This window comes from Diabrotica undecimpunctata, chromosome 8 (genome assembly GCF_040954645.1).
Source record: "Diabrotica undecimpunctata isolate CICGRU chromosome 8, icDiaUnde3, whole genome shotgun sequence".
In the NCBI taxonomy this organism is placed as follows: Eukaryota; Metazoa; Arthropoda; class Insecta; order Coleoptera; family Chrysomelidae; genus Diabrotica; species Diabrotica undecimpunctata.
In genome coordinates this window covers 95,272,478-95,286,652 of record NC_092810.1, presented here as the reverse complement: position 1 = coordinate 95,286,652, position 14,175 = coordinate 95,272,478, and the positions used below count along the sequence as shown (strand labels likewise).

Sequence of the window (14,175 nt, the reverse complement as noted above, 5' to 3'; positions counted from 1 at the left end):
GTTATGTTTTTTGCACATATTTTGCATTCAATCTCGCAACATTCCAACCGCACCAATAAAGTTTTTAATACATACCTAGCACGCGCTTGCTTGATTATTACAAAATAAATGTTTTTTTGATCTATTCGATAAATGTTTAAAGAATTCAGAACATTTGCTCTTGTGGTTGTTTTAGGATACCTCTGTGATGTATATTTCAATTATTTCATTGGTAAAATTTTGCGCTCACGGAACACATACGTTAGATACAAAAACAAATCAAAATCCGTCTCTGAAACTTCACAGTTATACAAACGCTTCTAATTTTATCTTAAGTTAATAATCTCATTGACTCGACTTTACTTCGATTTTCATTCATTTATACACACATATATTACATTAGAGTAGAAACAGAGCAGTCACTCAGCTACATCACAGCGTGGTTGCGTGTTGTTAGATTAAAAATAACGAATACTGTGTGCTAATCGAGCAAGAAGTACGATGGAATCACCCGTAGTCACGGTGACCGAAGGTCAAGTTCGAGGATGCCAAAAAGTGAATTTGGATGGAGAATATTTTTATTCATTTTTGGGAATACCATTTGCTAAACCGCCTCTTGGAGATTTGAGATTTAAGGTGAGATTATATATCGATTTCTCAATATTTTATCAAAAACAAATATTTGAAAAAAAGCATACAGTAATTTCTAGATTGTTTCTAAATTTTTTTTTCACCTCTTCTAATATGTTATAACATTGTGTTTCCGATATCTATAGGTTATGCATCAGGCTTACCGGCTACTTAAATTATCGTTTTGATAATAAACTATTCAAACTAGTCAAACTATTCAAACTATTTAAACTATTCAAACTATTCAAACTATTCAAACTATTCAAACTATTCAAACTATTCAAACTATTCAAACTATTCAAACTATTCAAACTATTCAAACTATTCAAACTATTCAAACTATTCAAACTATTCAAACTATTCAAACTATTCAAACTATTCAAACTATTCAAACTATTCAAACTATTCAAACTATTCAAACTATTCAAACTATTCAAACTATTCAAACTATTCAAACTATTCAAACTATTCAAACTATTCAAACTATTTAAACTATTCAAACTATTCAAACTATTCAAACTATTCAAACTATTCAAACTATTCAAACTATTTAAACTATTCAAACTATTCAAACTATTCAAACTATTCAAACTATTCAAACTATTCAAACTATTCAAACTATTCAAACTATTCAAACTATTCAAACTATTCAAACTATTCAAACTATTCAAACTATTCAAACTATTCAAACTATTCAAACTATTCAAACTATTCAAACTATTCAAACTATTCAAACTATTCAAACTATTCAAACTATTCAAACTATTCAAACTATTCAAACTATTCAAACTATTCAAACTATTCAAACTATTCAAACTATTCAAACTATTCAAACTATTCAAACTATTCAAACTATTCAAACTATTCAAACTATTTAAACATTATTCAAATTACCGATATGTGAAAATTTGCGAACAAGCGTAAACGTTTGAGTAAAAATACTGATTCAAATTAAAAATAATAGACTAGAAACCAGGTTTGCTTCTATTTTAGTCTCGACTGATAAATAAGTAGAATATTTTTATTAGTCCAAGCATATTGGCAAAATTTTAGTTAAAAAAATTTTATTTACTAGTTTTTTTTGAGAATAACTCACAATTTTACTTTAAAATTAGGTTAAGCTATTCGCTCTGTGCGTGACCATGGTAGGGGTACCTTGAAATGATGCTAGCGTGCGTAGCGGCGAAATATGACAAAATTGGACCTACCTTTTTAAGCATAAATTTTATCAAAAATGTGTGCAAATACATGTTGCGTATTTAATTATGCTAATAATAGCAAAAATAAGTGCAGTTTTTATAGGTTCCCAAAGATTACATATAAATTAGAGGAAAGAAAAAGACGGATTCGTGCTATTAATATGAAAAAGTAAATATCACATAACTTCATTTTTATGCAATTGAAATAGGAAAAATTTAAATAATTTACCTTAAATGATATTTTATAAAGCTTTAAGCTTACTGCAGAGTGCCTGATGACTTTAGCTTTTATATCATAACTTTTACTATTACTGTTTTTAATTAACTCTTTCACGTGAAAAACTTGATTTGCAGTACTACGTTTTTCCCTTTCTTTTCCGTTTGGGTTTGAAAAGATATATTATGATGAATTTTGAGAAACCCAGTTTTTGATACTACATTTATTTTGTACATAAACTGAAAAAATATAATTAAAAAGTTAATTAACATTAATTGCCAATTTCGCATGTATTTAAAAATGTTAAACATATGTCATATGTTTAACCTGAAAATTGGTAGGTCCAAAACTGTCAGATGAAGACGGTAGGTGTCGCGCCAGTCACGCACGGAGCGAATATGATGTTTGGATTTATACTTCGAAAATCGTTCTCAAAATACAAAACGAATAAATGAATACAAAAGTGATTAAAACTATAATAAAATTGAGAAGCTTGCTAGACAATTAGATTGTGTGGAAAAAATAACATAAATAAATAAAAAAAATAAAAAAAAATAATTTTCAGACTGTACACTAATTAAATTTAATTATGTATTAATATACGAGTAAATAAAACATTACCAATATTTAAGGAATCTCTTTCTTTTTCTTAAATTTTTATCGTTTTTGGAGCCTGATTAAATATTTTATACTTATTTTTGAATTACATCGTCCTGATCATTTGATTACTCAGAGTTCGAGATTTTTTCCTTCGTCCTTGAGTGTTGAGTCTTTTAAATCGTTTTCATTTTGGCAACTTATTTTATCATTTAAACCATTGTTTAAATAGGACTTAAACAGTATCCTGAATCACAGCATTTCAAACATACATCGGTACATTAATGTCCGTATTTTCTGCAGTCGCATCTATAATTTTCACAAGTAGTTTCACAACTGCTACTAATAATTGTTTTTTAAAAATCCTATATTAATAAATAAATCCTTTGTGATAAATCGTCTATATCAGTGGCGGCTCGTGGCTTTAGAGACAAGGTCGGCAAGGTATTTTTTGTCTCTTCAGATAGGTATACCGTCTAATAAAGACTTCAATTATCATAGGAGTTCGTTTTTTATTTTTTTTTGTTTTTAGAACCTAAACATGTTTATAAATTACCTCTAGTCTACGTTGTTTGGAAGTAGCAAAATGGATTATAACGTCATCGTAAAATTTATTAGAGTTTTGAAGAGGTTTTAAAAGTTTTTTTGTTATTGACATTTGAGACAAGCTTAACATTCTCTCTTGTTTTATGGTCTTTCGATAATGCGTTTAAATTCTTTTGAGATAAGAGAAATCTTGTTCATTTGAAGCAGATGTTAGTGATAATGAGAGAATTGATGACAATAATTTATTAATTTCGGTAAGAGTTTGTTGTAATGAATTGCAGTCCACTGCATTTCATCTTCCGAAAATATTAGTATCAGCATATAAAACTTTTAATTCACTTTCTAATTCTATTTTATTAAAGAGTGATGGATAATTTTTAATTAACCTTTTTAATATATATCTTAGAAATTCTTTGCAAAAACGAGTATGTATCTATTTGCATAAAAATAGTTTCCAAAATTTCGAAAGTTACTCGTTTCTCGAGATCTGTTTCTGTGTCATGCTTTTGTCTTTTTTTTTTGGAGGTTCGGAAATATCAAGCGAGTCCAAATGTCACTGCGTATATACTGGAAATTACTATCATTACGAAAATCTCTGAGATTTTGCACCAGTTTTATTATTCTATTTTTGGAATGAATAATGTCAGTTAACTGATTTTGAACAACATTGAATATTAAATCGGTTTGGGTAAACACTTTCTTAAAAATATTTAAAAGTATGTTAAAAGAGTAATCATTTAATAAAGTATTCAAACCGATTGCTTCACGGATCGAGATATCATCACTTTCAAAGTCGTCGCATTCAATAATAAAATCAAAAACTTCCAAAAGCTGTTCACAAAAATCTGCTACAGTAAAAACTAACTGAGATTTAAAATCCCATCGCGTCTGACAAACTGTTGGCATTTTTTTTTTTTTTTTTTGAAACAACCCATTCTAAAACATAAGTCGGTTTAGGCGAGCTTGAGAAAAATAAAGCAAATCCGCTTAAACTGGCAAAAAAAAGACGACATTCTTTAATTTTTTTACATGTATCCGGCAAAACTAAATTTATTCTATGCGCATCATTCAATCTTCGCTTATCCACTGCTAGACATAGATTTCTCTCGTAATTTTCCATCTATTTCGATCTTGTGTCTCTTGCATCCAATTCCTATGACAACGTTTTAGATCGTCAGTCCAACGTGTTGGTGGACAACCTGTGCTTCGGTAGGCATCATCTCTTGGTCTCCATTCCAGTATCAGTTCTCAGACAGTGAGTAAATAAAGCTTGCAGTGCTATAGTTTTACCTTTTGCCTGAAGACCATTTAATTTACCAGACATCACGACAGCGCCATCATAAGTTTGCCCTACCAATTTATTTTTGATATCAAAAAATTTTAATCTGTCCTTTAAAACACCAAAAATATATTCTGCCTTATGGCTTTTACTCAAGTATGTAAAACCTAAAAACCTCTCATAAATATTACCACGTAACGCGTATCGAACAACAATAGATAATTGTGAATGACATGATATATGTGGGTAGTTTCATCTACCTCTAGTGAAGAGCAAATGGTTTCCTAAATCTCAGATTCAATAACGTTATTTAAAATGTAACTAATGTAACGATATATTTTGCCTACCATAGGGTAAGATTTTGGGGGTAGAAGATTGGGGAATAGAAATTCTTGGGGCGAAGATAGGGTAAGCAAAATAAACGCTACGTGTGCGAACGGGCACTCAGGGGTTAGTTGAAGAGCTGGGGTCGTGGATAAGTAAAAGACAGGGTGTCGATTTGGGGTAACTACCAGAAAAATGAAATAAAGGGTCATAAATCTCTTGGGACAAACAGAATGAAAATAAACCGGAAACACCTCAAGAAATTAATATACGGCGCCACTTGAGGTGCCTAATTATACCTATTACAACCAGCTAGTTGTCACTGGAGATATAATTATTAAAAATGCAAAACATTCAAAATCTTTTTTAAATTAAACTCAAAAAAAAGGTTAGTAAACAAATGTTAAGAAACAAAATTTAACATTTATTTTTGTGTCACCACAAACAGTTACAAAACATCAAGAACACAAAAATTCTCAAAAAAGACAATACAAAAATATAATAATACAAAAAAAAACTTACATGTGTCATCTGTTTACAATTTCCAGGAGTTGGAGATACTACAAAAACTTTACATGTAAGTTAACCTTTCTTTCAAAGAAAACAAAACAAATCAATATCAAAAATAATAAGCTAATATGTTAACATTAAATTTTAAAACAAAACTGAACAAATAAATTGACAGCTAAAGTCAAACCATAAAATTTACTACTTTAAATATTACAAATTCTTATCCTGCATGAAAGCAATTATTAGAAAAATGTCTGTCTTTACTTTAAATTTACACAAAAAAATGTTACCTGGATTTTACAATAACACAAAAACAAGTTCCTGAGGTTGGAAACTGGAGTTGAATTCTGGACACGAACACACGAACAAAAGGAACTGGATCTCACACTGCAAATTGGATCGACCATTTGAGGCCGAAGCCGGCACTGAGCACAAAACTTATAACTCTGCCTCTTTAACAACCGGAACAGGTAGAATTAGACGATTAACTGCTACTAAAATTGATTTCCATTACGTAAGACGAAGATTTCCCTGAAAAGGGACAAAAACAGAAAACTACAAATTCAAATTGAATTTGACATGATACTGGACCACTAAAGATCACCGCGGCTCCAACGAAAGTGACGAAATTATCTTAAAAAATTGATCGCATAAACTAGAACAAACAAAGCACTTAGGGTATAAACTAGAATAAGCAAAATGCTAAAATAAACAAAACACAACGAAAATTAAGACGTAGATTAATTTGAAAACGCAATATCGGGCGGTTTGAACAAAGAAATATCAAAGAATTTACGCCTGTGACATAAATAAACAAAATAATTTATTATCGACGGCGGCGACCTAAAAAGAACGAAGATTTATTTTGGTTTTAAATTGAAGGATACGGACTAAGAAACATTGAAAAAATTCTTCGTTATTATAATTCATTAGGGGATTTCAATTAACACATATACCAGGGGATTCCAATAAATTTCAGATGCTACACTAAATGATTCTACTTATTAATTCTGGATTGTTTTAGATATACCGCTAAATGTCTTGGAATTAGAAAGTAAATTAGAAAATTTCAATACGTATTTCTTAAACATCTTTATTAGTTCTCTTTAATCACCTTGATTTAACGAATGCTTCGACTCATCGTGTCCTCTAAATGATAATTCCTGACAACTTAAAAAAATTACAATATCAATTAAACGACTTCAAACTGCGTGATTATTTTTTTACAGTTTCGTTATGTTTAATAGCATTTTCACGTTAGGCATTATCTAATGACACATAGATATTTTGTTTTCCAAATAAATCTAATTTAACCAGACTGTATGTATGATCTTGTCAAAGTGCAGATGAATTACATAATTAGCACTTGACCATTAGCTAAATCTAAGTGCTGCAAATATGTCTCAATCTGATGCTTTAACTTCTATCCACTTTTTAAAAACTAACTTTTAAGTTATTTGGCCCCTAAAATAGATATGTCAAAACTCTATGGTCCCCAGGGACACCTTTGAAGATATATTCACGGAGATTGTAATGAAAACTATTAAACACAGCCATACTATTAAATAAAATGATGGAATAAGCATATAATATTGACGATTACAAGAGAGGGAAAAGATATCAGATAAATATAAAATAAGGATTTAACAGAAAAATATTAAGAGATTTAATGAACAAACACAAAAGATGAGTGTTCCGTAAAGACCAGTTGAGAGAATAAGGCACTGCAGATATCTTAGCCTACAACTTTATTAATACTTTTTAAAATACATGTTTAACATTTTGTCTTTATTAACATATAGGCACCGAAACCGGTAGAAGCATGGAATGGTGTTAGAGATGCCACTAGAGATGGACAGCCTAGCTGCCAATGGGATGACAAAAACAATGAAAGTATTGGTTCTGAAGATTGTCTACACCTAGGTATCCACACAAAAAAAGTAAGTGACTGTCTATACAAATTTTTGTTTTCTATATCTAGATTTAAAGTACCATAAACTGTATTTATGAATAATAGTCATTTAGTGGTAGTTTGAGTCACATTTCGATAATGTAAAGCTTGCCAGTTCTAGTTAATTATCTGTTAATTTAGTTAAATTTTACTTGATTTCTTAAGAATTTATTGTTTTCTTTTTATATTACGTAATAATTTGGATATTAGAGTCTTAATTTGCTTTAATGTAACAATTATTTTATATGACTTAATTTTTGCTGATTCTCAGCTTAGTCTTCAATATCTCTTGTCCCGCTTTTCCTGCGAAATTATTCATGAATAATATATTTAGATATGTAAATAGTCTATTTAGATATTTTCATATATTTTAATTCTACAAAATTGTTATTACAACATCTTCTACCATGTTGAATACAATGTTCTTTCTTTACTTGTTGGTTTTATTTTATTTCTATTTTGATACACTTTTGAAATATTTTTCTTAAAAAGGAAGTTTGAAACTAAAAAGGACACTTTACAATACTGATATTCTATGCTCTTTAAATTATGATAACTTTTTTATTGAAATAACGTACATTTAATTTTTAGCTTCCATCTATCGAACATTCCCTTAAACCAGTAATGGTGTGGATACACGGCGGAGGATTCATTTTTGGTTCAAACAGTTCAACTGAATATGGACCCGAATACTTGATGCTTGAAGACATAGTATTGGTATCTGTTAATTATCGTCTCGGATTCTTAGGATGTTTGAATTTTAAAGATACATCCTTGAATGTGCCCGGTAACGCATCACTTAAAGACCAACTGCTAGCTTTGAAATGGATTCAACAGAATATTCATAATTTTAATGGTGATCCTAACAATGTAACAATTTTTGGACAAAGCGCTGGAGGTGCTAGTATACATTATCTTATGTTTAGTCCGTCATCCAAAGGTCTGTTTCACAGAGCCATTCTACAGAGCGGTTGTACTTTCTGTCCTTGGTCAAGAATGACAGAACAAAACGTTGGACTTCTGTTTGGACAAATTGTAGATCAAAACATTAAAACGGAAAAAGAAGCGCTAGAAGTACTACGAAAGTTGCCTGCTAATAAGTTATTAGAGGCCCAACAAAAGTTTAATATAGTAAGTATAGAATAACTTATATATATATATATATATATATATATATATATATATATATATATATATATATATATATATATATATATATATATCCATTTCCATCATATTGATAGCACATTATGTATGAATCCCTAAACTGTTGATATGGGTGACTCAATAAAAAATAGATATTTGTCAACAAGTTTACAGAAGTATATAGGAAAACAATTTTAAATTGAGTATGACCACCAGGTATAAAAGTTGAAGCAGAATAGAATACAATAGTTTTGAGGGTTACTAATCCCTAAATAAAGTTGCCAGTGTCGGAGTGATGTCGGAATGAATTTGCAAGAAATGTAAGATATATATTTTATTGGTGTTATATAAAATAATTTGTAACAAATCGGCCCCTGCCGTAACAGGGCCGATTTGTAAAAAAAAATGAATATTATTTTAATCAAATTCCATTTCAGATTCACTTCTTTCTTCAGAATCTAAGAAATCTTCAACTCCAATGTTAATTATTACCGGTTCCAGCATTGCATCAGTCATATTATCCAAATTCCACATTTTATTTTCTTCCTTGTCAGCATGACTAACAGGATTTTTCCAATTTTCTGGAGTTACTTTTGATAAGGAATGTTCCAATAATTGTTATAAGTCTTCTAATTTAAAAGTTTTGTTGTTGTGTCCGACTTCATTCTTTACTTGAGACCATATATTTTCTATCGGATTCAGATCACAGTGGTATGTGGGTAGACGTAAAATAATTATATCACGGTTTAATGCCATTTCATCAATTATATATTTTTTATAAGCTGCTTTATGTTGCCTTAAAATAGGTAATAATTTCTTTTTTGTCGAATTCTCCTTGTACTCAATTGCGTGTTTATCCCACCATTCGATTATCTCTTCTTTTTTCCATGCCGTTTTTGGCAATTTTTCTGCTAGTCTTGAATGGTAATTAGCAATATCCATGACTATGACAAAATTTTTTGGAATTAAATCCAACATTTGTTCAAAATATTCTTCAAAAACGTCAGCAGTCATTTCCTCGTAGTAATCATTGGTTTATTTTGAGGCAAAACTTAATAATCCACCATTGATAAAACCGTATTCGTTTCCAATATGGGTTATTATGAGTCTGCGTCCTTTTCCAACGGGAATATTGTTTATTCCAGTAAATACACCTTCGATGAATGCCTGACGGGAACTTTTCACATTTGTATCAACCCATAGATATGGTACAGTATGACCTTCATTTAGCCAAGTCTCGTCCAAATAAAAAATTGTTTTCCCTTCTTTTCGGTACTTTTTAATAGTTCTTAGATAATCTCGTCTCCAACATACAATGTAATCTTTTTCAATTAAAACGGATTTTCTTCTATTCTTTTGCCAACAAAATCCCATCTCTCTCAATAGTCCCCATAATTTCTTGTTGCTTATGATTGGTAACTCTTCGTTTTCTCTAATTAATGTTTGGATTTTGTCCAATGTTGGAAATTCTTTTTTAAAAAAAATGAGTGGACGCTGCGTCCTATCATGTTTTTATGTATTTCTTCAATTTCCAAGGGTTTACTCCCTCCACTCTTCTTGGGAGATGAAACAGTTCCTCCTTTTCTTTCTTTTAGGAATCTATAAATTGTTGCTTCTCCAAACCCTGTCACATTTGAACACTTGTTAACGATTTCACGAACATTACATTTGCAAATAACAAAATATCGACACCAAAAACGTAGGTAGGTACGACATGAATAATGTACATCTACAAACTAAATGGAAGATGCAAACAATTTCTAATTTATATTATTGGCATAAGCTGTAATGTGGCATAAAAACTACTTAAACTATCATTAGTGAAGCCTTATTAGTAATTCCAGGTAATCGTTCAAAGAAGGTATTCTTTTTGTGTCAGACGATAACTTGTTTAGAAAACAATAATCACCTTTAAATTACTGTTTACATTAATTTATTTCGTGAAACATTGAATTCTCTCGTTAATCACCAGTGTATAATTAACAATAATCGTGTGGCATATAAACCGACGTTTTTTACGCACAAAAAAGGTATAGTGAGATTAGTGGACACTTATTTTTCAGAAGATTTTTTAAAAAAAGTTATAATTATTCGTAATTAGCTTGTCGCTAGAGTTCCATTACTTTACCTCTTGTACAGTTCTTTTCTCTATTCTCAGTTCGTAAAGATCGAATATCATTTTGAGTTTGACGAAACAGACGGATACATTCGTATGAAAAAATATTCGAGTGTGCAAAATTTAACAAAACATCTTAAGTATGTTACTTATAAAATTGACCAGAGAAGTGCGCTGCATTTAATGAATCCGGTTCTTTTGACTATATTATAATTAGCGACTCCAACCATTCATCTGGTATTTTTCAATAGAAGCAGTTTAATTTTGTGTATCAGTAGTCGCACACGGTCTACTACACCGGTCATAAAATAATTTTTCGATTATTTTTCCATCCACAGTCACCACATCTCCCAATTGCTCACGGAGTTCTTTGAACTGGCACGAAATCTTCATTTAAATGACAGATCTCCTTTACCCGAATCCTTATTGTCTTGGGTATATAGACATTTTGGCTTTGATTCTTCTGGTGGTTGTACATAAGGCTAAATGCCAAATTTGTCAAAACTTATCGTCGGGTCCGGTAAAATTTGGAATTTTACAATTGTAAATAACAAAGGAATTTAATACTATAACATTTAAAAGGCTGTACAAAACAACCATAGGTCAATTCTACCACAAAGTGCCACATTATATTTTGCGCATAATTTATCTACGGTATCAACTCCGCTTTTTGTGCTGTTATATGCTAATATGATTTCCAGTTACATAATCAATGTCGTCCCCATGGTGTATAGTGGAATATAGCAGAAGGTTTTAATTTTTTTTTCTTTTTTGATTTATATGACACTAGTGTTCCTCTTGAATAAAAACCAAATGTACTAGAGCCAATAGGTCGTCCTTGATTGTTAAAGAAATATGCAAAAATTTCTCTTCTATTTAGTTTTATTTTTCCCAAGAGAGTTAAACCATTTTTCTTTAAGCTTATACCAAGATCAACGATGATGTACGAATTGTCGGTGGTAACATTTCTCTTAGATCCGCAGAGATGTTGACAGGCCCTTTTCGCTACTGCTTTGGTGGAATCTAGATAATATGGACCACCCACTTGACTTTTGCCAACGTACACTTCCATGTTACTCGTATAAAACAATTTCGCATCAGACAGTGATTTTTATTTTTCTACCGTATCTATTGGTTTTGCTTGGTATGTACTGACGGAATGAGCACCGTCCTCTAAAAGCCTTTAACTTTTCGTCCACGGTTGTGCATCCGCTCATCATCAGGTTGTTTATCGCAAAAAACAATAGGTATATCTTTCATATTATCTTCGTTTAAAAACATTTTATCGTTGTAATGTACTACGCTATCATTTAGATCTTCTATTTGTATCTCTATCAGGTTATCTATATCAGATTTCGTTTCAGATTTAAAATAGATTTTCAATTTTTGAAATAATAAAAAAATTTCACAGTTTGTATATAAGGCGCCAAAATCATCAAGTTCTAATGACTTATTTATTCCAACTAATTCAATAAATTTTTGATAAGTTAAAACCCTATTATTATCATTCTTACGCTTCTCCGTGTTGCAACATTGGAACCGGTTATTTTTGGATAGTTTTTGCCTTAACATTTGTTATACTCGACTGAATTTGGATTCCACGGATATAATTCACAAGCTTTAAATCCGCTGGAGGCAACTTCAGGCTTTAAAGAATATACAGCTTCTTAGGGGATTTGTCCAAAATGTTCTTTGGAAAATTTACAAAATGAATTTTTACGACGCCAATCCAACAACAATTTTTTTCCACATTGCCTTAAGTGGTCTAAAGTTCGAGACATCTGCAGGCTGTAATATTCTGGTAGAGTTAGGATAAAGAGCTATGAGAACAATACCAAGCCCTTCGTGGGAAGCCCTTTTTATGTCTATCTAAAACCCATTCGACCAATTTGTTTTCTTCGTCTCTTGTTAGATACGTATTTCTTCCAAGTTCTGGTTTTAAAAATTTAAGACAGAAATGATATTGCAGTGTTTGCCTTGGAATGCCATACTTCATAGCGAAGTTCTTATTTTGGCATCTAAAATAGTAAAAGAAAAAAATATTTTTTGACTAGTCAATGATTTATTATTTTTTCACGCACAATTATTATTAATCTCGAATTCAAAAGAGGCGGTAACTAACGTTTACTGCTGGAGTGCCAATATTAGGAATAACAAAAATAACTTTATTCCAATTCTAAATATCGGCACCTATGCCAATAATGAGATTATGTTAAATTGTGCTTTCCAAATGTTGACACGTTCTAAAATTGGCGCGAATCAACATTTTTATTAAGATAAAATTATGCTAAAATTAAACCAATAAGGTAAATAATGTGTGTAAAAATTTGTGTTGTATATTACAAAAACTAACCTGATTTACAAAGCAGTTTAACATTGCACTATCCTTATGAAAAACTTAAAATCTTAGCTTGTTTGGTACAGTTACCACAACATTTATATAAAACACCAGCCACACTGCTTTCAACAAGCGCGAGCAGTCGTTTACTACCAAGCGAAATGTTGCCAGACTTGAAATATGTAATTTTTTCAGATAATTGACTTATTGTCTTTGTTAATATAGTTTAAAAGTTAGTGTGCTAATCGATGGTCGAGTGCCAACGTTTGGGTGTTTTATCCTATCTAAAATATCGGTTATCTATCTGACACATTGTTTTGAACCAGGAAACTGCAGAACAATATATTCACTTCGACTTCTGACGCTCTTAGGGGCAATATGCTTAGCCCATTTTATTTTATTATCTTTGCTCAAAAAATATAGACCAATGGCAAAATCTGTCTCATCATCTAATTTCTCATTTTCCTATTTTGTATCGCTTCCCTTCAAGTTTTCTTTTACATGATCTTCTTCTCCCGATTCCTCTTCATCATCATACTCTCACCCGTCAAAACGTCTTCAAAAAAGTGTTAACAATTGTTCCAGAAATGAACATATCATTTTAAAATATAAAATAAAAATATAGTTCTTTACACTTTTCTTAGTGTAGAATAAGTAAAATAGTCACAGCCGACTTATTGGCGCCACAGCCTCTTAAATAGTTTTCACACCTAAATACAAGAGGGGTAATCTTCACTTAAAGTTCGCATTAAGTAGTATTATCAGGTCAGTTCGTTCTCACAGATCGCCCTTGAGGCATCGCGTTTTAAAACTCTCTCAATTCACGTATAAAATATTTCTCTACGCCGAAATCGGGCATTTTTCTCATAAATACGGTTTTCTCTTTTACGTGTGATAAAGAAAGAATTATTTGATATTGTACTGTCAGCTACAGTCGTTTTGAACCTCTTTACTCTAAAAATAGTTAATTATAAGTCGAAAAACTTAAAGTGATTTTATTTCTCTGGAGTTATATTTGCTCACATTAACAATCCTTATCCTTCAACGGTCACTGAAGAACCAAACCTATGGAGATACATCCATTCACAAGTCCTTTGAAGTAAGGCTTGGAATCAAAAGATTTCCAACCCTCGAATATAGGGAGCCAGTAACAAGGCTCCCACTCATTCGTGGTCCTATCGAGCACAGATTATTTGATGAAACAGGACTGAAGAAAGAAAAGGATTACACACACCGGAGAGCAACAGGAAGAAAGAATAATGGTTTGATGGTTTCTCGTCCCTAGAAGAAAGATTGCACAAGTTGACCTTCGTTTAAGATTAGACACGTGTGTTTTGTGAAAA

General features: G+C 31.0%; 1 protein-coding gene across 1 annotated transcript in view; it reads left to right on the top strand.

Annotated features, from left to right (window-relative positions):
- The first annotated feature begins 372 nt into the window (after positions 1 to 372).
- The window catches only part of LOC140447779 (juvenile hormone esterase-like), a 42,675-nt gene continuing 28,872 nt past the window's right edge, over positions 373 to 14,175 (top strand). Inside the window, exons 1-3 of the mRNA XM_072540637.1 lie at positions 373 to 615; positions 7,084 to 7,221; positions 7,824 to 8,363. Coding sequence (XP_072396738.1) covers positions 481 to 615; positions 7,084 to 7,221; positions 7,824 to 8,363 — 813 coding nt within the window. The 5' untranslated portion in view covers positions 373 to 480. The remainder of the gene's footprint in view (positions 616 to 7,083; positions 7,222 to 7,823; positions 8,364 to 14,175) is intronic.